At 40.5% G+C, this 23559-nt stretch overlaps 1 protein-coding gene across 1 annotated transcript in view; it reads left to right on the top strand.

Moving 5' to 3' along the window:
* DAAM2 (dishevelled associated activator of morphogenesis 2) overlaps positions 1–23559 on the top strand; it is a 175390-nt gene that overhangs the window by 34226 nt on the left and 117605 nt on the right. The window contains exon 2 of the mRNA XM_058801423.1: positions 20730–20932. Coding sequence (XP_058657406.1) covers positions 20759–20932 — 174 coding nt within the window. The 5' untranslated portion in view covers positions 20730–20758. The remainder of the gene's footprint in view (positions 1–20729; positions 20933–23559) is intronic.

Here is a 23559-nt window from a genome sequence, read left to right as displayed (position 1 = left end):
CTGGAGCTGGTCTTGCCAAGCACCTCTGCAGATGCAAGAGAACAAGAATCTGTGAGTGGGCCTACTGTGGGTACAGGCCTATGAGTTTCATTTACTTGGTATGTTTTCTCTGCCTCAAAGTAATCAGGAAGGATATTATTATGCAGATACCAAGATTTTTTTCTACATTGCTTTCAGTTGCATGCAAATAGCTCAAAAGCCTTGCTCCAAACTGGAGAGTTTCCAGGATGTGGTTTTTTGTTTTGTTTTTAGAATAGTTTTTGTCTTGTGCTCTGCAGATAGATGGCATTGTGAGCAAGGATGAAGATTTAAAATCTGAATTAACTGGTATTACTCTGGACTCTGCCATGTACTTGCTGAATGATCTTAAGCAGAGCATCATTTTCTTCATACCTGTATTGTGATATTCTAGTATCCTGCCAGCTTGCCATGAGAAATAACTTATGTTTTAAACTTGACTGACTCCTTTGATCCAAGAATTAACTGTATTTCAAGTGACCATTGTATATGTGAACAGACTGCTGCAGAGGCCATAAGTGGAACATTGCAGAATTTAACATTGATTAATCCCAGGTATTGATGGATGAGACTCGAAAGCTTATCCTGTAGTTATTTATAGAGATGCTTAAAAGGTAACTTGTTGATCACTATTTATAATTAGCTATACAGAGAACATTTGCTGATAGCATTTTCAATCTAGAAAAAGTAACTCAGGGCCCAGACACTGGGAGTTGAAAATTGGCAGATGAAACAGTTTCTAAAGTGAGAGGCAGTTTGCTGAGAGTTGGGGTAGATTTTCTGCTGCTGGAAGTCTTTAAATCAAATGAGATGCCTATTGAAAAGTTATATTGTACTTCAGGCAGGAATTAATTTATAGCAATGTTGTGGCTTGTGCTATGTATGAGGTCAGACTAGCTGATTGATACAACCCTTCTAGCTTTATAATTCATAAGATTTTTTTATCAGATTGGTCAATGTAAGTCTCACTGAGGCCCATGGAAGCCAAATAAAGCTGAGGCCAGGGTTTTACGCTGTCGCCTTTCACATTCTTCATGATTCCAGCCTCTATTCACTTGTTGCCCAGCTAACATACAGAAATATCTTCCTGTTTTGCTTTTATCTCCTTACCACTGCATGGTTATATCACTTAGCTTGCTACCAATCTACAGTACTTTCCATGCATGTCTTAAAATTGTGGGATGTTTCCTCTTATGCTTTGCTTGTTTTCTTGAAATAGGATTTGAAAAGTGATAAAGTCTGAGGAGATCTAAAAAGCTGCACATCATGTCGTGCTGGACAAAACTGGAAATTCCTACTCTGCTATCCTTTTGGCAATCATTGATATTGAGCATTAATTTGTAATTGTATTTACATTGTTTTAATTTTTCTTCCCCAGCACTGTAGCACTCAAAACTACTCAGCAAAAGAAAGGATTCTTGGCTACTGAGTTGCTCCCCATGTTATGTCAGAGAGAAAGATTTGCTTTTAATTTCCCACCTGTATCTTTTGGTGCAAGTGAATGAGCCCAGTGGGTTTAGTTTATTCTGTCTCCTAGAACAGGAGTGCTGTGTTGCCTGTTGAGAGTGGAGGGCAGAGCTCAGGGGTCAGGGAGAACTTCCATGTCCTCAGCTCAGTTATTGCTGTTGCTGAAGGACTGTGGCTGGTGGTAGCCTAGGGCTGTTGGAGAGGCCTTGACTGTTTGAGTGACTGTTCTCAAAAGACAGACTAGGTCTCATATGGTACCTGTCCATCTCCCTGACTGACGCTGGTGATCAGACTTTTGAAAGGGCTCAGTGTGTCTCATGCAACTTTTTCAATTGGGATTTTCTCATTGAAAAGGTCTGTACTCAGAATTGCCAAATTTTGAAGAAAACACAGATTTTCCCAAATGTTTCCACATTCTTTGAGAGCTGGATATTTCGAAATGTGTGATAAATCATGCCAGAAACATGTATTTATTTGTAACTATTTCTTTCTCTTTTTTTAAGCTGTTGAATGCTGTGCAATGGTGACAGATCTTTCTAAATGCTTTTCTTTATTGTATTAATTTTTTTTAGTAGAAGGGGAAAATATTGGTGAAAGAGGAAATGTCTTTGTTGTTCCTTTTCTTAAAAAAACAATACCTCAAAAGGCATCCCCAGCACTAGCATAGCTTGCACTTTTTTTCAAAATAATTATTTTCTTTTTCAAGCCAGCTCTTTTTCCTTTTAACCAGGTCTGTTCAATAAGCTGCACTATTTTGAATTTTTGCTTCCTGTTTTTCATTGAAATGGAAGCTGGTTAGTTTTGTGAAAATTTGTTCTTGAGGCAAGAGCCAAAGTATCTTTAAATTCTAATTATAGAAATTCAGTCTATCTTGTATACACATGGCAAGTGAAGTTTGCAGATTGTATGTATAATTCTCTTTTTGCAAGCAACAGTGGTGAAGAGTGCTAGGCTGGAGAGCAGACTGATAAGTGCATTTAGAGAAGGGATTTCCTGCATGTCCTCTAAATAGTGAAATGTTCCTTTTATGGCACACAGTTGAATGGAAAAAGTATCAACTAATTGAGATGTTCTCTTCAATTAATCCCCATTTTGAATGAATGCCTTGAAGGGCCACATATGCCTTTAAGAGGTCAGCCTAGCTGTCTTTGCAGGCGTCACTGCAAGTCAGCCTTTAGAACTGTTATGCTAAATTCTTCTCAGTCCTCTAAGAGTAACTTCATGAAACTTGGACGTGGCTGGATAAGCTCAGCTGCCGCATGTGATAGGCCTGGCCCCAAAAAATGTTGGGCAATTTTGCTGGAAATAATCTCACTCACAGCATCTCCTGGGTATAGTCTAGCAGGTGAGTGTCCTAAAGAAACCAAGCAGCTGTGGGGTGAAGATTGCCTGAAGAGAGAGAACACCTGGCTCGTGGTCCCTCTGGGCTGTGTTGGTTTTCTGGTGTGGGGCTGGTTTGCAGTTCTAGTTTAGGACAACCTGAAGTGCGAAGGTTGCTTTTAGTTTTCCTCTGTTTTTTTCAGTCTTCTGAGATAAAAATCAACCTGTCTTGAGGGGGAATGCTTCTGATTTTGAAACAGTGTGAAAAAGATGTCACACAAGGATGGGAGGCTTATCTGATAGACAATGTGTGCAGTGCAGGAGGGCAGCAAGTCTGGGCCAAGTGTGCTCCCACTTGGTGCATGATATTTTGGTGAATAGGAGAGTGCTTGATTTCAGGGGAGGAGCTTTATCTGTAGCATTGGTGCATAAATGTGGGAGTCAATAACCTTTCCTTCAGACTTGGCTGGGAGGTGTGCAGTACCTTGTATGATTTGGGAGGGCTACGGTAAGAGAATGTAGTTAGAAAGTAGTACAGGACAGGGAGTGTGAAAGACTGAAGATGAGCTGCTGGCCACTGGATAACTCTCACTTTCAACATCATGGCCTCTCTAGCCAGGTTTCTGTGGAGACAGTCCCTGAGACATAAACTGTCAGATGTTTGGGGAGCTATATGCTGCAGAGCAGGAAATCATTCAAATTCCTTATCTTCCACACAACAGGCTCAGTAGAAGTCCTGCCAAGACAGCTTGCACCAAGGCCTCAGGGAAGAGGGCTTGACCTCTGAGAAAGGGATTTTCTGGGGCTTTGCTTGCAAAAATTGAATTCAACTACTTTCTAAGCATTTGCCCTGAAAAAGCTTCTGAAGTGCAAATAATAGGTGGTAGTGGTTAGCAGTCCTGCCGTGGCTAAAATCCCATGTCGTTCCCACAGAAATCAGTGGTCGAACATCCGCTGACTTCATTGGAAGCAGCAGAGACATGCAAAGGGAAAAATTCTGTAAAGGCCTAAACTTCTGGAGAATTCAGACCAAACAGAAGATTTTTGTTTTGCTTTGATTTGTTTTGTTTATCACTAGTTACATCACCAGTTACAAGGACTTACTTCAAGCAGGAGGGTAATAAGATTGTAGACTAGAATGTGCAGGGAATGTCTTGGAGCAATGCAACAGCAATGGCCATTACCTTAGCTGGTATGGGACCAGTAGATGTACAAGTCCACTCTGTTACTGTCACCACTTGTGTTAGTGCAAGGACAAGGTCTATGTTGTGGATAGCACTAGAACTGGGAAACAGTAGTTTGATAAGTCTTACCAGTCAAGAGCTTTTCTTTAAGGTTGCTTCTATTGGTATTAAATTGTTTGGGGATTCACAACTTGTAACGTTAATGACAAAATTGTGCTGTCATTAATATTTTATTTTGAAGGAGGTTGGGGCAGTGCAGTAACAATTTGTGAAGACCTTCTACAAATATGAGGAGTCTTTTTTTTTTGGCTGACTGACATCCTGTCTGTGAATTTTTGTGCTGTGAGAACATATAATGAGTTTGCCTATGGGAAAATGTACTGGTATTTTTATTTCTAGCACATCTCTTCTATGCATGGGTCTTTGTTCTGCAGTTTGTTTGTGTCTGTCATGAGCAGACAGTGGCACAAGAGTGAATTTCTGCAATATTCTGTTGTCATGCAAACAGTCTAGATCTGTACACAGGAGTAAATTCCCTGGACAATTACATAGAGCTGTAAATGTTGGTAAGAGGGCTTATCTGGTAAGAGGCCTTTTGGAAAATTTGACTCTTTGCTTCAGAAAGGTACACTCTTTTCAGTGGTGCCCAGTGATAGTATGAGCCAATGAGCATGAATTGAAGCCCTGGGAACTCCAGCTGAACACAAGGAACTTTTTCCTATGGAGGTGTTTGAACACTGGTCCCAAGCAATTTGCCCTGTCTGGCCCTGCTTGAGTGAGGAGGCTGGATAAGGCACTCCTGAGAAGCTCCTTTCAGCTGCTGAGATCAGTATTGCAGCATTTTCTTAGGAGCTGGCTACCTGCCTGGCCCAGCCTTTTATTGAAAGGAGCAGCAGGAGTCATGGGTATGTGTTGTTACATCTAGACTGGGAACCACTTCCTAGTGCTTTCCCTTTCCTCAGCTTCACTAGGTGTGTGGTGTGTGTCTCTTGGCTTTTGGCCATGTGAAAATTTTCAGCATGTGGCTTCTGGGGCCAGGAAGTTGGGTCTTCCTTCAAAAGGAATCTTGGTAGTACATAGACATTGGTTCTAAATTTCCTCTTTAATCCCTCTTGCAGATGGCAACTTAATCTTTTTCTAAAATGGGATATTTTGACTGGCTATTTCACGCTGTCTCTACCTCTCTTTCCTTTTTTTCCCTCTACCATTTGCTCAAAACTTGTTTATCTGCTTTTGAATCCAAGGTGGGTCATGGCTCACCTAGCCCCTACCCTGCTCCAAGAGTTGTTTGGTTTGCCTCTTAAATCTCCCATTTTAAAGAAAACTTGTCGGATCTTTATTGTTAATTTGGAAGTTGTTTATGCAGAAAAGCTCTTTGTAAGTGTGTGAAAGAAGCACTGTCTTAAGAAAGACGGACACAAATCTCCTTCAGTGAGGCTGAAGGCCATGTTTTATTTTTCATCTTCAATCTTCCCTTTCCCTCCCCCAACCCCATTTCTTCCATGTATTTAATAGAAATTGGCCTCTGCTATCTGGTAAAAGAATGTGGATGTGTAAGTTTTGATACCTTTCAGACCTGGACAGAATAAAATGTGTTGTTTGGGATTTTAATGTCCTGATAATGGAAAAACATGGATTGAAGCATTGGAGCCTTGTGAGATGGGGCTCTGTGGGGGATGTAATGCTGGAAAGAACCCTGACCTTTGTCTCATCTAACTCAGGCACTGAGGACTCCAAAATGCTCCAGCTATACTGCTGAGCTTTTTCCAAAACTCTCAAGTTTCCATCCCACCACCTTTTGGATCTTAGGAGCTAAAGCAGTTAGTCACCTTTGCAGCCTTGTACAGATCCCTTCCCCACTTGAGAGTACTTTGGAAACTTCACTGAAGAAGGAAGGTGGAACACAGCTGAGCAGGAGAGGATTCACTTCAGAGGGATGTACATACACATCATTAGTCTTTTCTGCATGGGATAAATTCTATTTTCTTTAAGGAGTGTTGAGATGCAGGTGGTATGGAAAGGGAAAAAGAGGCCTGGACCTTTGAGATGGACTTGTTTAAGGAAAATTTTAGCACTGTGACCCTAGTGGGGTTGTGCATCCAAAATGCTGGAGGAGAGCCATAAAACAAACTGGCGTAAAATAAACTTGCTGTGCATGTTTTCATACTTACATCCCGAGCTACTTTTGGTGTGTTTATCAAAACATTGTGGGCTTTTGGGTCTGCCTGATGGTGGGAACAAGAACAAGGAAGTGAGAGAAACATATATATATATATGGACTGTAATAAAGCCTTATTTTAAGTCCTCTATCTTTAAATCTCCTCACTGAAGTGCTTGGCTAGAAGAAGATAGGAAAGAAGTGTTGCAAAAACCTGTGCTCTCAATGCTCTAATAAAACTAGAGGAAGGGAATTTCTTCTATCTGAATATTTTCAAGCTGGAATGCAAACCCTTTTGCTTTATCTAGAGAGAACAGAGAACTTGAGCTAAGGTGGAATATTTTGCTACAATGGCAGTCAGTGAAGTTTGACAGAGCTGGCAGGAGTCTGGACTGAGCCCGATTAATTGTTTTCAGATAGCAAAGGAAGACTTCCATGGAAGTCGTGTATTTTACTCTTTTAGAACTGCATTGGGGGTGATGTGTATTTGGTTTTGAAAGCCTGGACAGATTTACTATGAAGAATTTCCTTGTACTGAAAGCTAGGGATATGTTACCAAAAGAGTGAAAGAAGCTTAGAATTTTGACTCATATTTCAACAGCTGAAGTTAAAGTATATGTTCCACTGTTCAAAAGTGCTATCCATTTTTAACATGGTTATTCATGAGTTACTTGTGAGACCTTAACTGACCAGCTGAATAGGAAGACATTGGTGAATAGTAAAACCATAGTCTGACAGTGCCTTTGGATAGAAATGCCTGCTTAATGTTTGTGGATGGTTGATGCTAAATATCTGATATGGCTGTTGAGCACCTCCTGAATGTTAGTATGCCACCTTTATCTTATTTCTATGGGATTGTCTCAGAAGTGACAGGCAGCTGAGAACCAAAGCTATAGCTAGTGGAGACAACCTACAAATAGAAGGAAGAAAATATTATAAAATGCTTCTTTGAAGCCAATTAAGAGGCATACAGAAACAGTGATATATCCCAACAATTTTTTCTATCATGGGGGTAGGGGAAAGTCTGCCTTCTCCTATGTGTTGTATTAGTTATCCCCTCCAGAGCCAGTGCTGCTTACCTACTGCTGCTCTATGATAACACTGGTAACGCACATCCAGGTCTTTGCTGGCAGTGGTGATGGGAGTGCAGAATGGAGGGAGCTGAAGGTTGCTGCAGAGCAGTCCATGACACTCAGCTATGCACTCTGGCACTGGCTAGTACAGGTGAAGAAGCCCTGCTCAGAGCCAAGAGTGGGAAAACCTTTTACTTTGTGCACAGCTCTAGAGCAGCTTCTGCTTAGTGGTATTGGAAACAGCAAAAACTCTGCCCTCAATCTCTTTATAATTTGAGGCAAACTGTTTGAGCTGTTACACAGAGCATGGAAAAGTACTCCTGGATATGGAAAATTTAAGGGAAAACATGGAAGTACGGATGAAACATATAACTACTACTTACATATAGAATGCATTCCTTTTCTGAATCTATAGTCAGGAGACTTTCAGAGATAGGACTAAGGTTAAAAACTGGCCCCTCCTGAAGTTTGTATATGACTTGGCATACATACCCAGGAACCAGGAAATGATGATTTAGATGCTCTGGATGCTTTGGATTGACTTTGCTAAATTCAGCTCAAAGGGCTTTGGAGGAAATAAAATATTTTGGGAGGCTAAAAAAAAATAAATCTCAGGTGCCCGTCTGGCACAATTTCAATAAGGGCCATTTCACCAGAAATTAACTGAGTCTGAGGTCTGCTTGGAAGAGTTGATCTCTTGTTCTGTGAGGTTATGTGTTTCCATCAGAGTTAATAGGAGTCTGTTACGCCCATGAAGAGGAAATGATATAGGGAATGTATGTTGTTCACTCATCTGGGGAATGAAAGGCTCTTCTGAAGTCTCTGTAACCTAATTTGAATAGTATGTTCACCCTGAAATTACTGCCTTGATATGATGAACAGATTTTTGAGCATGCTTTCCAAAGTTCATCTGAAGAGAAGAATAAAATGCTTCTCTTTCTTTGTTTTTTTCTTTTACCCTTTTCTTTCTTCTTCTGCTCACTTTGCCTACATAAATATGATTTTTGAGGGATTCCTTAGCAAAAATGTCTGAAATACTTTGCTTTACACAGTATAAACCCCTTAGTATCTGATTAGAAAGAGATTTCCTCTGGAGTAACCTCAGCCTAAATATTTGAAGAACTGAGTACAAAGACATGAATTTATTTTCTTGACTGAACTATTGGCTTGTTGATCTGCTGGCATTACCTCCACACCAAGGTCCTTCCACAGCATGCGACTTGCTATAGTACACCCACAGAGCACAGCATCCTTCCAGCTAGAAAACTGATCTTTCCTCTTGCCTTTTGCTCTATTCCTTGTGATAAGTGGTTTCCCTTCTCTTAAGTTATTTAGTAACTCAAGCCCAAATTATGGTCCTCAGGGGCACTCCCTCCAACCTAGAGATCTGCTTTCTTTGGTCTGGAGTGCTTGGTTAGAAGACACAGACAGAGCTCATTTCCAAGCTCCTCTAAGTGTTGGTTTCCTCTATCAAATGAACAAGGCAGTACTCCTTCTCTGGGTGAATCCAGTTGCAGCATTTAAGTGGGGGTTTGGGATCTTGTTTTGTTTTCATTTGGACGTCCTCTTTCACACAGAGGTTTCTTAGGTACTATGAGAATCACTCCTTTCAAGGACACTTCTACTAAGAACAGCTTTCAGGGAAATGGATGACTTGGGGACTGCATGCTGGGATCTGATGATTGTGAAGTGTTCACCATGTCATCACAATATTGCAGTTTAAGCTGAGGTGAACTCTTAACTGTAGGACTATTCTGGTAGATACAGAAAATGTGTCCTTCAGTATTGATAGGGATATGAAATGTGCTGTAGGAATTAAGAAGAGTTAATGCTGCTATTAGTAGGCCCTGTAGGAGATGAATTGTTTCCTTATCATGCATGACCTCCTAAAAATGTAGAAAATTTTTGCCTGTGTTTGAGATCTCAGCATGAACAGGATAGTGTAAGACCTTGTGCACTCGCTCCTGTCTAAAGAACTAGTTTTTTTTTCCTTGCAAACAAAATAACGTTCCTTAAAATTACTTCCCACACCCACCCCCTTCTCTAGATGTGCATTTCTTAATTTGTTTAATTCTGGGGTTATCCCAGTGGAGCTTTTTTTGATTAATAGCTGATGACACTGTAAACCCAGCAGTAAGAACATTTCCTGGGCAGCATCCATGCTTCTTACGGGCTGTGTTTGACTGTTGTTAGGGTATAGACAGAGCAAGCACTAGGGAAGAGTTCACCCAGAAGAGTATCTCATTGATATGGACTCAGTGTTTGCTTTATACGTCTGCTAGTTTATTTTTTAAGGGGTTTGGAGATGGATACGCTTCTCTGTACAATTTTATTTGTTTTAAGCATTCACTGCTGTAGTGTGATAGACCCTTTGCTTGTAACATGAATGACTGGGAGGAGGGAAGGAAGTAAAACATGAGGGTTCCATGGTATTAATGCCATTTTTATCTCAAATTTACTGGTACAACAGCCAATAGTTAAAATCTAGTGATAGGCTGTCAGCTCTTCCGCAGATTATTATATAAAAGTTTTTCTTCTTGAATTTTCTTCTTGAATTTGCCATCAGAAGCTCTGAAAAATCAAGACCAAATACCTAGTTGGTCTTGATTTTTCAGAGCTTCTGATATTTTCGGTTCCCTCTGTTGGCAAAAATTTTATGAAAATTGAGATTGCTTCCTTGTTCAAATGGATTTTTGGGCAGGAAAAGGGGCAAATACTGCTGCTTCTTGTTACTGAAAAGATTTTGGTACTGGTTGGCTGTGGCTCTTCTTTGGTTAGTAGAAAAAGGGAATAACAGCAATTTCAGCCTTTCTTGCAGTGAGACATGTTCTTGCATGTGACCAGGGCAGCAGAGCCAAGACCTCAACTTGTACGAGGCAATGTATGACTGTTTACTGTGTTTGTATGTATTCATCCATAAATTTAAGATGTAAAATAAATAAAAATTATTGATTTAAGTATGTTTTAAATACACTCTTTCCAAAGGGTGTGACAAAACAAACTGCAGGAAGTGATGATTTAGATAAAACCCTGTATAAGCTATTGAATAAATCAGTGCTATCCAAAACTAGAGACAGCAAGCAGTGATATTGGTACATGCTTTGCAAAGACATACATCAATACACAATGTTTGCAGCCCTCAGGGGATAAACATGTTCCTTTCTCTGACAGAGGGTAGGTTTCTCATCTACTTGTGTATAATGGGCCTTCTTTATGAATCATGTCTGAGGGCTGTGAATCCAGAGCAAGTAGTGGTTTAGAAGCAGATTGGTTGTTTTGTTGAATTTTTAGAGTTTTTTCCCCAGTTGTGTGCAGCTGTGGTGGGGAGCTGAGGGAATTTTATATTGCAATCTGGTTTTCTGTGGAGTGTGCTCCAAGCTTTGTCAACAAGCTACAAGTAGGTTGGGTTCAGAAGCTGAAAGAACTTGCTGTATTTTCACACAGGCTGTTGACTTGCTGTAGACACTTAGAAGTCTGGAGATGACTACCGAAACTTTTGCTGCAGTTTTCTTTGGGTATCTGAGCATGCATTTTAAAATGACCTATCCTTGTGAAAGGACAGTGTGTTAGAGGTCAATTACAGTTCTAGGAAGTCTTCCTTAGATATACTTCAGAACTTAAAAGTTTCTTAGTCATGAACCTTACAGGGCCTTGATGTGGACTTGAGCTGTTGCCATGGGTATCTGGGAGGCTAGAGCTATTCAAGGTTGGAAAGAGGGAAGGTTCACAGTTGGCACAGGCACAACACTCCTGTCTTTCAAATGCTCTAGACCACATGGATAGGCACTGCTTTGTAGATAAGAACCTCACATTTGTGCATTCTAAGGGAGGTCTCTCTGCCCCTCCTTTTACTGCATTATTTTCCACATAATGCTCTTGGCCAGAGCACCCATTGACCATGCAAGGAAGGTGGCTGGTTTTAGGTAGTGTTTTCTTCTCAGACCCTTGTAACTGATCAGCACCTGTGTCACTCAGAGCATAGATTTTGACTCTGAAATACAGAGGAAGCCTTGTTCACTTTACTGCAATGAAACACTTGACAGCCCCAAAACCTAAAGCAGTGCGTCACGCCTCTGAAACCAGCTTTCAGTGTTGGAGTAAAGTCTCTTCCTGAAAATACTGAAGCAGCCAGAAAATATATTTTATCTGGATGTCACTTAAAAATACACACAGAAGCAACCCAAAATCTTTGAGCAAAGCTCTTTCCAAATATCCATTCTTCATGAAGACACGTTAGGTTAAAAGTTCAGCAGTTTCACCAAGCTTCTGGCTTGGAGTTCAAACCTACTTGCGTAATGTTGAGGTTTCAGGGCATTGAACTCAGAGTATCCCTGGTCAGAATGTTGAAGAAAAATAAAAATGCTGGAATAAAATGCTGTATGTGACCTTTTCTTAACTTGATTTTCTACAGGGAATTTATTTTTGGTACCAAATTGACAACTCTGCAATCTGAGTAGTTTAAAAAGTAGGTATGTAGAATCAATGACATTTTCACCCTGTCTGTGCCTTGACCTATGGGAGCCATCTCGAAGATGGAGTGAACATAAAAACCCTGAGACCCATTCCCTTTGCGAATGCATCTAATGCCTGTTTCTTTCATTAGTGGATCACTAAAGAAGGTTTTTAACCATTGTCCACATCATTGGCTTTTCAGTCTGTGGAACAGAACTGAGAGCCACCATTTTATTATGTACAGGTTTGCAGGGACACATAGAAGCACACTGTGCTTTAGCTGGGGCACTGAGCAGGAAGGTGGCAGCTCTGCAGCCTGGAACCCGGCTTTCACAGGTGGCATTGGTGAACACCAGTTTTGAAGAGATTCAGTGCCATCCACAAAAACCAGGTGAAAATCCAAATGGTCTCTGTGTTGAGTTTTCCCCCAGTAATATCCATTTGCTATAAGGACTGAATTGCTTTTTCCTGTGTGTGTGGCATTTAGGAAAGTTTTACCAGTGCAGATAATTGATTTACCTGTCAATAGTGAAGTAAGCACTGGTACACCTACATCTGTGGTTAGTTTTCAGTGGTAATAATCAAGGCACATTTCTACTGGAGTTGAGTTTTTAAGTCACATAGTGGCCTTGATCAGCGTGCTAGAATGCAAATCAATTTAATAATGCTATGATGATATCAGACCACAGATGAAATTTTATTCTGCTAATTGTCTGAATAAGAAAACAGCATTTCACATGGAAATAAGGAGTTCGGGGGAATGTAATTGGACCTTTACTATTTATTTGTTTTTCTTGGAGCACCTTGGCAGTTCTTACGGAGTATTTCTCTCTCAGTAGAGGCACTCTAATGCCCTCAGCTGCTTATTTTGTCTGGAAAATTCAAGCACCCAGGATAACGATGACAACAACGGCAACATTTTGACTCCCAAATCCCTTGGCAAAATAGTTACATCATGTCTGGAAATAATTGGGCAATGACAGAATGGAAAAATTACAATGACCCAAACAAGACAGGGACGCTCTTAGTAATGGGGTTTTGTGCGTTCATTCTTTTGAGCATGGCAGTAGTGTTACTGGGAAACACTGGGTTGACTTCCTTTGTAACTGAACTCCACTCTTTCCAATAGAAATATTGAAGAGATTATAAGTTCCTAGATCAAGCTTTAGTACTAATCTAAAGAGCTTTACTAGTATTCCTGATCTTATGGAATAGAGGATAGAGTGGGACACCTTGTTCTTTACTGATCAAAAATGTTGCTCTGGGGGTATGGATGTTCCATCCTTGGGACTTGCTCTTATTAGATAGAACTGACAGACATTACTGATTAGAGTCATTGTTATACAATGACTTTAAAGGCATTTCATACCATAAGACCTGTACAAGGTACAGGAAATAATCTCCCTGTAGAGGAAAATAGCAGTCGTCTTCATTGAAGCTGAAGAAGTGATGTGCTGGTTCTGGCTGTCAGTGTGTGTCTGCTTAATTGATGTCAGCATGATCCATTTAATCCTCAGTCCATGATTTCTTATTTTGAATAAAAGCTTCATCTTGCACTCCAAATTCCACAACACTTTTTTTTGTGAAATTGCATCACTGTGTTGTACCCATCACCAAAAGAAAGTAAAGAAAATTGAGAGTGTAACTTGGGCTCTACCGTCTAGGTCTGTAGCTTCTGGAAGAGGAAGTTGAGATACACTGTTGAGTAGCATAGACACAAACTAGAATTATAGCCTTGGCCTGAATTCATGGCCCTAGAATTACTGTATAATTTTGTCAAGCCTTAAAAATAATATTTTTAGGATCTGAATTATTTCAAAAGTAAAATCTGTGAATTGTAGAGAGTGTTTAAAAATACTTGCTGCTTCATGGTCTTATCCTTAGTCAGAATTGGGTCTTGAGGTGCCATCTGTGGGGTTTGTGGAATTTTTTTTTCTATGGTTTTTTTCAATGCAGTGTATTTCCCATTGGGTCACAGCCACAGCAATTTGATGAACAGGGACATTATAAACCAGCCCATCTAGTGAAGCTAATGCTGTGGTAGGAGAAATCACTGCATAAATTCCATTATTTTGTAAAGAATTAATTTATCCATGCTAGACTAGTGGACACTGCTAAATGCTGTCTCTGCAGCAGCATCATTACTGGGGGGGTGAGCCTGTTTTGGCCTGGCCAGCTTCCAGCCAGTTGATTACCTTTTTGCAGGCCTACTGCTTTTATTTCTGTTTGTTCCCAGTCTGTTTGACACTGTAAAATAACTGGTTTAAGCAGAAGAGTAAGACCCTACACTGGAGTACCTACAACCTCAGTGCCACAGCTAGGACAATAAAGTAAAATACAGACAAAATAAAACATATATGAAGTGTGATGCAGGCTTTGCAGCTTGTGTCATGCAGTAGGTGTCTCTTTAGAAGTATTTTTATCTTCAATATCTGCTTTAAAAAAGAAAAAGGTTTTATAGTGTGAGCATAGGAAGTGACTACAGGAAGCCATTTCAATTCTAACAGTTGTCATGAAAAAAATGAGGATATTGTAATGAAACAGTGAAATAATAGAGAATAAAACTAAAACTGGTAGAAAAGAAAGAAAGGGAGAAGTAAGATTACAAAGGAGCAACTTTTTTTTTTCTTAGTAGAAGGGAATGAGTTATCTTTGGTGAGGTATATGAATATAACAAATGTGGTTCATGATGAAGAAGACAAGAAAATTGATGTTGGTAGCAGTGACTTTCTGATTGAGAAGGAAGGGGAGGGTATGTGTAAATGTTACTGACACTGCAGTGCTGCAACACCAGAGAACTTGGAAGAAATATGGAGAGGGGTAAGGAGTCCACACTACTTCATGCAAACCAGCAAGGTTGATTACATTTTTAGGCAGTATGCAATCCTGTTCGTTCCTCCACCATGGTGGTTTGGATTGCTAGCAAGCATGCCTCAGTGAGGAATTGATAAATTAGGATGCAAATCTGCAGTACAATCAGACCCTGAGGAGATGAAGGACATGCTTGTCCTGGATAAAGAGTTAAGCTGTGAGTTTTACTTGTTTTGTTAGCAGTCTAAGCTGTGGTGGTCATATCACCATTCAGAAATGTTAAAGATGCATAGATTTACTTGTCTATAAATGAGATGCAAGAGTACAATTAAGACTCAGCATTTGGTGTCTAGGAGAAAAAATTAGTTTTGACTGTGCACTTTTCTGTGTGAAGTCATAGGAAACTGTGACACAGTTATAGTACCTTTGTAAAAATAAAATAACTCCTTAGCAGGTAAAAAAATGAATGGGTTGTTTGATCACCTCAGTTAAGCATAGAAAAGTATTAATCTGTACTTCATTAAAGAGTGAGAAAAAAGGTGTAAATAAATAGTTATTGCTAACCCAATTCATGACCCTGACTTTAACTGCTTTGTTGCTCTCATTGCTTTGTGTTTTGAATCTTGATTGTTCTTTTGAAATAGTTTCCCTGTGAATACAATTTGAATAGATTAATGATTAGGAGGAACAGAAAGAACCTGCAGGCGTATTTTTTTCCTGCTTTCTTTTGTTTGGTGGTTGGTTTTGTTTGTTTATTTTTCTGTAGAGTTATTTTTTCCCTCATTAGGTGAAGGCAGGGAAAGTGTTGCAAATAGTATTCCAGAAGAGAAGTTTCTTACAGTTCTTTAGCTTTCTTTTTCTGTTGTTGTTGTGTGTTGATAAGTTGGTATAAGGTGGGACGTAGTGGATTTGTGGGTATTAACAGACTAACATTAGTGGTCATTAGTCACCCAGCACATCCTGAGCATCCTTAAAGTATTAAAAATAAAGAGATTTTTGACAGACACGTTGCAGTAAGTAGGTTCATGGATATAGCTACACCTGACAGCCTTCAAATAGTCTGTGCCTTTTCTGTGCAATGCTTTGAAATTATCAACCATCTCATTTTTAATGAAAAGGTGTGTAAAAGAAACGAACAGTGAATTTCTGGACTGTCTTGCAAAGTTCTCATAAGCACCAAGAGCTCTGCACTCTTGTTTCAATGTGTTGGGAGAAGGAAAATCTATGAACTAGCTTCAAAATGCACAGCTTTATTTGAGCTGCCGTCTGTCCTGTGGCAACTTACGTGTGGGCCATGGCTGATTGGGATTGAGTAGCTATTGCTGCACAGACCCTGCTCTTTTCCAGATCACTTCCAGTAATCTGTTGATTTGGTTTGGTTCCAGTGCCTTCGTGTCCAACGTAGCAAGCAGGTGTCCATGGATCTTCAGGAAGCTTCCCTGAAAAATAAGGTTTTAACTTTGTGGATTTTAAGTGGTCAGGGCTTTTTGTTGCTGTTTTGTGCGCTGGAGGCCAGGAGGCTCCTTAGTAGGGTACCTATCCAAACCAAAGGAGTTGGGTTATTATTACATGTGCAACAAACAGATTGCTTGTCTGCTGCCTTTCCCCATCCCCCCTGCTGCAATTGCCATGTTGTGTATCTGACATCTGTCACATTACATGTGACTTCCATGGAAAATTCCCATGGTAATTAAATCATGCCATGAAGCTCATCATTTCACCATCTGTGTACTGAAGAAGCAATGTGGCCCAGGGAGCTGAGCATAGGATCAGTAGGTAGCTCTTTCCCTTTATCCAGTGTCTACATGCAGGCAGTTTTGAGCTTGGTGCTTATTTCCTCCATTTCATCATCAATAAGTGATGATCTAGGGAGCTCTTTTCATACCAGGAACTTCTCATGGTTTATTACTTAATAGTTGAATAATTTGGAGTTTTAACTTAGATTTAGGAGTTGTGGGTGAGTTGGCTTGTGTTCTAAACAACTCTGACTTCAGATTTCTTTCTACATGAGTGATCACACCTTACATGTATATGTTTTATCCTGCCACAGACAAAGATAGATAAATTACAGGGAAATGGAAATTTTTAACTTTATTACCTTTCTTGTTCGTATAAGCTAGTGTGGGCAGTGATTCTTCATCATATGTTTAGTCCCATGCTCCCCACTCAGATGAGAGCTATGGCTGCATGCACTGACATCGTGGGTCTGTTGATGATCAGTAGAGATAAAGCTCTGAAAGTGTTGACCATTAATGCTTCCTTATGTTGTGAACTATTTTTTGCAAGACTGTGTATTTTTAGTTACCCACTGAGTTCTCTTTTTTTCCTTTTTCCAAAGGCAGTGATACAAAAGTAATTTTCTCTGTTTTAGTTACAGTTATGCTCTGGCTATTAAGTGTACTGAAGGACAGAACAGTGAGATAAAATCTACAATAATCAGCTGTCTTGCACAGGAGAGCTGCTGGCAGAGCAGTTGCTTTAGGTATCTTACTTTTAGGGGAACATTGCTTATTTAGCATATGTTGGCATGAAAATTACAATCTCTGAGATGAGAATGAAGAGAAGAGTGAGGCTTATGAAGCAACTCAGAAAGCAGTTGAAAGAGGATCCTCGTGTGCAGTTAGCATGGATCTGATCCCATGGGGCTAAAACTTCTGATAAGGGTTGGAAAAATTGCATTAGCTAAATTATGTTTGGTCACTGGGCCAAATGGTTTAGAAATGAACACGTACACCCTGTCAGAGGAAGAGGACGTTGTTATAAATAGGCCTTGGGCAGAGTTCCAGGCTGTGACTCCTGACCTGAGCCGAACCACAGATGGGGCTGGGAAGCAGGAGAGGGATTGCTGTGAGGAGCGGGTGCGTGGTTAGCTGCTGAAATGACAGCAACTTGTTTGTGTTGTGCAAAAGGGCAAAACAGTAGAACTGAGAACAGCTGTGGGAGGGAGTTGTGTGTAATAGTGGGATTCTCTCCAGAGAGAGATTTCCTATTGATTCTCACTGGGGGTGTATATATATAGAAATACGTAATTGCGTGTGTTTCGTTTTTACTTGCCTGAAGCTGAGAGGCAATAGAACTTTTATTAGAGGAAACCCCCCCACTTCTTGTTATTTTCATAAATTTTTATATCAGCTTTGCTGTCAATTGCCACTCAGAAAAATGGAAGTTGCTCTTTTCTTCATTTTCTTTGTTGTCTCCCACCCTCCTCATTCTTTGGAAGCGCATTTTTCCCAGATTTGATTCTTGAGAGAGGAAAGGCAAAAATAGGGAAAGGAAACTTGGAGGTAATTAGAAAAAAAATTTTTTTTGATCCCCAACAAAATAAATAAGTTTTAATTAGTTATTAAATAGCATCAATGGTGCAACTTACAGGATTCTGAAGGACATCTACTTTACTGGCAAGTTTAATTTTAGAGAGACAGTGCTCCAACTTAGAAATTTCTTTCATTCATTCCTTCAGTGATTTGATTCTAAAATACCTGTGCTGGATTCCTCTGTAGCAGTCCTCAATTGTTTGTATTTTGAAAGCATCCGGGCACCTCACCTATCCACACAATTACAGTGTGTAAGCAGTACAAAAGTGTTATTTTACCCCTCTATGTTAGTATGAATTTCATGCCTGCTGCCTATAGATGCACCTGGAAAATGCCAGTGTTAAGAGTATGAGTTGTTCAATGGAATGATGCTTTGCAGAAGTGAGCTTATTGTCCATGTGAGCTCTGCATACTTTTGCAGGGTAATAAAAATTAAGTAGCCTTGAGTTTCACAAGTGTGGATCCCAAGGAACTGCAGATTCTGTAAAAAAAAATCACAGTAACAAACATCAGCTTGTGTGTTTCTCAGCATTATGGATGGGGAAGGCCTGGAGACTGACAACCTCTTAGATGAACTTGCTTAAGAGGAGAGCCAAGTAATGAAATTCCAGTGCAGGACAACCTGTGGTAGCCAGACCAGGGCTGTACTTACCCTGTAGAAAATGTTGAGCTTCACATCCATTCACATAGTTCTCATTTCCTGGTAAGGTACCTCTTTTGGCAAAGTTTATACCAGAGCCTTGACCTGAGCTCATGAAGGAGGTTGTTATGGTCCTATCGTTCCAATGGCTCAGCCAGTTCCAAGGAGGATTCATTGTCCTTGCCCCAGAGAATGCTGGTTCTTTGATGGTTGGTGGGGAAGCCTTTAGACAGTGGGCCAGAGCTTGGTTGCAACTGAATTGATGCAAGTGTAGTTGTATTGCATGTAAATCAATTTTGTCCCATTGAATTCAGTTCCTTCCAAAAGAGAGTTTTGTCAAACTAATTGGTTTTAATCTCAGTCATGACCAGGTTGCCATAAAGGGCATTGCACTTGGAATAATAATACTTGAGAAGATGGTCTGTAGTGCACAAGTTTAATTTCTGAGGCTCTATTGTGAAATCTTTTAGCAGCTGAATCTCTCAAGTGTCCACTATTGAGAGGAAACACAAATTGCCATGCACATCATTGTGACAGATTTGAGGGCATTTTGGTTTTGCTGACTGAAGCTGTGTCAATGACCAGTTCAGTTTTAAGTTGACCTTTGGCATCTCCTAGTGAGAACCCAATGTTTTTATGAATGGGCTTTTGAAGCCAGCAACATCCTGCTCTAGTGAATCCTGCTGGGACATAACACCCCTTGCAGATCTGGCATGGAGAGCAATGCAGAGTGGGCATGCCAGAAGACAGTACTTTTTACCAGCTTGCTTTTCTTTCAGCTGCCTGAGAGTTGCAGCTGATGACTCTCCAATGCATAAGAGAATGTGCTGGATAAATTAATCCTAGCATAGAGTAGGGCAGGTGGTTCCTGCTAAGCACATAGTGCCATAAGGGTAGAGGTTTGGATGGTTTGGACTTTTTTTGGCTGTTGTTTGTTGCTTAGGTTGTTTTTTTTTTAAGCAAGCATGCCAGTTTCTGCACAAAACATCCCTGGAGAGCTGGCTGTGCTCTGTATGTTAAGTCCCACTATGCAACTGCTGTCCCAAAGGTGCTTTTCCTTGCACAGCTACTCAGTCTCTATGAAAGCTCAAAGCAGCCTTGTTCTGGCAAGCAAACAGACCAAAGCATTGTAGGGCAGGTTAGGGCAGCAGCTGCTCTGATGACAAAGCTCAGCTGTGTTTTTGCTGATACAGCATCCAGCATCCTGTGGTTAGGTTCACCTGCCACCTCCCTCCTGCTCCCCTGCCCTGTGCCCAGGGAGACCAGCTTCACAACAAGCTTTAATTATTTACTCTCTAAGGATATGGCTTATTCTGCAGATTAAGTGAAAAAGTGAAGTCCTTAAAAATATAACACAAATAAGCCCCTGAGCTGTCAAAAAACAAGTCCCTTAAAAGGGCAAAATATGTGGCTCTCTGTGCACTGCACAGATCCCTCCTTTCAAACTGCTGGCAGGAGACTTCCTGTTTGGATGGGCTGCTCACAAACGGTGTTGTGTGGTAGTGAAATCAGTCACTTCCCAGCTTCTCCTTCTGCCTCTCTTTCTACTCCTGATACCAAAGCCTCTCTAGCCAGGTTCTGTCAAGATGGGATCTGGCAGCTCAAATGTAAATCTAAAGACATGCATTAGCACTGTGCTGTTTCTTCTCTGAATACATAAAGCAGCCCAAACTATTTACATGTGTTTGAAAATGGGATGAACAAAATGGTCCTGCAGTGATAGTCCTACCTTCCTGGCTGTGAAGGAATAAGTGAAAGTTTGGTGGTCTGGCTCTGCAGTGGTGGAAGATTGATGTCTGCTTCATTTTTTCATGTTCATTTTATTTTGCTCAAATGGGATACTTTTGGAACATTCTTCCCATGCTTTTGGAAAATTCTCCCATACATGTTTTTTTTCCTTCTGGTAGTTTCTTTCCTTTATTGTAGTAGTGAGAAAAAGGCCGATATTAGCATTCTGTGGTAGCATTCAGCCTTGGCTACTGAGCATTGCTGACAAATCTACCTGCTGGGGAATTCCACACTGAGTTGGTAGAATCTTTTTTTCAGAAGAACTGGGAGAAGCAATTCTACACTGCCTTGGAAGAACATGTTAATACCATACGAAGGCCTAGCTACCTTATCTGGCTTGAGTGTTTATTTTGTTCTTTTGGTTATCAGATCCTTCTGTCCTCTTCCATCTGTTCCTCCAGTGACAGCCATTCTAACTGCACAGAGCTGCACAGATTCAGCAGTCTTTTTTATCATCTAATGTCTGTTGGTTTTGTTTTGTTTTTTTTTTTTTTTTTTCTGCAGAACATGATTAGAAGATAGCACCATACACCATGATCATGGCCCCCCGGAAGAGGAATCGCCATGCCTTGGGGTTTCTTTGTTGTTTTGGAGGCAGCGACCTCCCTGAAATCAACCTCAAGGACAATAATCCCCTCCAATTCCTTGAGTTTTCTGTCCCAATCCCACCAGCAGAAGAGCTCAATGCCAGATTCGCTGAACTTGTGGTAAGTTTCTGCTGACAGATTGATATATTTATGAGGTGGATGGACTTTTCCCTTTAAAAGAGTAATAAGAATAAGAGGATTTAAGAGATTTATTAGAGTGCTTCTGTTGAAGTTTTTAATAAAACCTTTTCATTCTTTTATGACTAGTAATTTGGTAGGAGAAAGATGGCAAGCAACAGGATGGATGATAGTGGCACTGAGTATAAGTACAATAAAATGTTTAAATGTGCTTATTTATTCTCATAGCACCATGTAGGATTGGGTATGTTAGTAGGAACTTCTCAAGTTCTCTGGAGAGAGCGGACAGTCAATTTCTTGTTTACAGCTTTGGGATAAAATCTGCTGTATAGTGTAATGACGTGGAAAATCTTAGGGTTTGCAGATCTGTAAAGTGAGGGCTATTTGGTTTTGTTGATGAGTAGCATTCTGCTGGTGAGGTATAAGAATCAGGTGACCATGCTAATTATGTTTCATCACACAGCTGCCTTTGAACCATGAAATGGTGCTGTTGCAGCAACAGCCATAAACAGGAAGAGAAGGAATTATTTCAGATGAACTTTGTTGTTTTCTTTTGTGGTAAATGTTGCAGACTCCAGGAGCCAGACACTTGCTTTTCATGCCTGGCATCAAATGACTTCACTGTCTTTGTCTTCTTGTTCAGCTGGAATGCAAAACACAGGCAGAGGTCATAGGGCTGGGTTGTTTTGCAAACTGTGTCGTAAAGGTGATGCCCATTTGATGCAGCTGATTAGGTTTCTCATTACCATTCTGAGACTGGAGCTTATGTAAAGTGAGATATCTGTAAGTGTGTATATGCCTGAGGAGTGCAACTGAGGTGAGGAACAGAAAATACTGGATCTCAGCATTAGAGGAATTTGCCAGTAGTCTTCCTATGTTACACTTGTAACATTAGCCCAATAAATTCTTGTCTGTGACCAGAGCTTTGAAATGCTATAGCAATGAAAAGAACCATGTCATTTGCATAAGCAACTGGAGGTTAGTGTATGGGCAACTATAGTCTGCCATATCAAATACAGGGACAGCTGTGGTTTGTCAGATCAGTGGTTCTGACATCCTAGCCCAGGCTTCAGGTTCAAGATGGGATCCAAAGCAAATGGCTAGGGGAAAAATGTAAGGTGTTGGAGACTATAAGGTGTGGCCATAGGGTGGTCTTTTCCAGGATACTCTCCAACCCTCTAATAGTTTTCATCTCAAGGACTTCCTCAGTTGGAAGTTGCCCTCTGTGTACATAGTAAATGGGTATGGATTTCTTTTCCATTAACTTTACACTTCCCCAGTACCCATTAGGATTTTCAGTATTCTGTGGCAGGGGCATAGAAATGAGTCAATAGGATTTGCAGCTGTTTCAGGAAGAATAATGTGTTCAGCAGAAGAGTCTACTTCCTTTGAACTAATTTGCAAAGAGAATCTCCTCTTATGGAAATATTTCACAAAATTCTGGTCTATATTTAGGTCAGTTTTCTTTTCATGTGAGACTACTTGAGTCCCTCTTAGAAAATGCAGCTGTCTGACTGTGGAGAATTCCTGGTGGTGACAGGTATCTCTCAAGAGTAAGAGTGTAACCTGTAATCTGCTCTGCTGACAATTTATTTCTGGATGCTGCTTAACGACTGGTTTTCGCATGCAAAGCTTGAACTGCTGTATCAAAGTTCAGCTCTCTCCAGTACCAGGATCCGCTGAAGCATTCAATCTAGCCTTGCTGAAGACGTCACCAACAGATGTGCTTTGCTCCTGAACTTGGCTTGCGAAACTTTGAACTTGTTTACCTTTGGGTCATAGTGAAAGACCTGCTTGAGTTGCTGCTGGGATTTTGCTTACCGTGAAGGGTATCAGTTTTATGAGAAGTTTGAGAGTTTGTGGTGGTATTAATGATGCTTTTAACTTCTAGTTTTATGTCTGGCAAACACTGGTGTTCCACGTGCTTGCTTGTGGCAAAACAGCTCACAGCTGCCTTATGGAAGTCTATTAAGAAGTATAATTTATAATGTTTCTGGTGCAAAATTTAATGACAAATATATGTGATGATCTGTAAAAATTTTTGGCCCCAGTAGTTTGAGAGTTGTTGGTTTTTGCTATAACTTATTAAATGTGCTGACAGCTTGTAACTGGCATATGCATTTCAAACAAATGAAGCCATTGAAATGAAAACAGATCATATTCAGTTCTTATATTTAATGATAGTACCCTAGCCATCATTGCATGAGAAGTGAGATGGGAGAGAAAAGTGCTATTTTTCAGAAGGGTAATGGTGTACATCACACATTTTTATGAAGCAGCCAGATAGGATGGCAGTGCATGTCCATAGGAGTTCCTGATTAGGCGGGTAACATGAGAGCAGTTGAGGGCTCTATGTGTGAGAGAACCTGGGCTGGAAACTGGGCTGGCAAAATGCAGACTTTGCCTAGAAGGCCTAGTTTGTCCACAGGCCTGGATTAATGCATGTTCTATGAGACACTAAAATAAACCAGGCTACATCTGTATTGACAGCTCAGATGAGATTTTAATTGGATTAGAAAGATTCAGCCTGTAAATGCAGCAGGGTAAATCAGCGACCTGGAAGTGCCTGAGAGAGCTCTGTGCTGTGTGCTCGCTCCCTGCTGCTTCTC

The sequence above is a fragment of the Ammospiza caudacuta genome, chromosome 3 (genome assembly GCF_027887145.1).
Source record: "Ammospiza caudacuta isolate bAmmCau1 chromosome 3, bAmmCau1.pri, whole genome shotgun sequence".
NCBI lineage: Eukaryota > Metazoa > Chordata > Aves > Passeriformes > Passerellidae > Ammospiza > Ammospiza caudacuta.
This window is presented reverse-complemented; position numbering and strand designations above follow the sequence as displayed.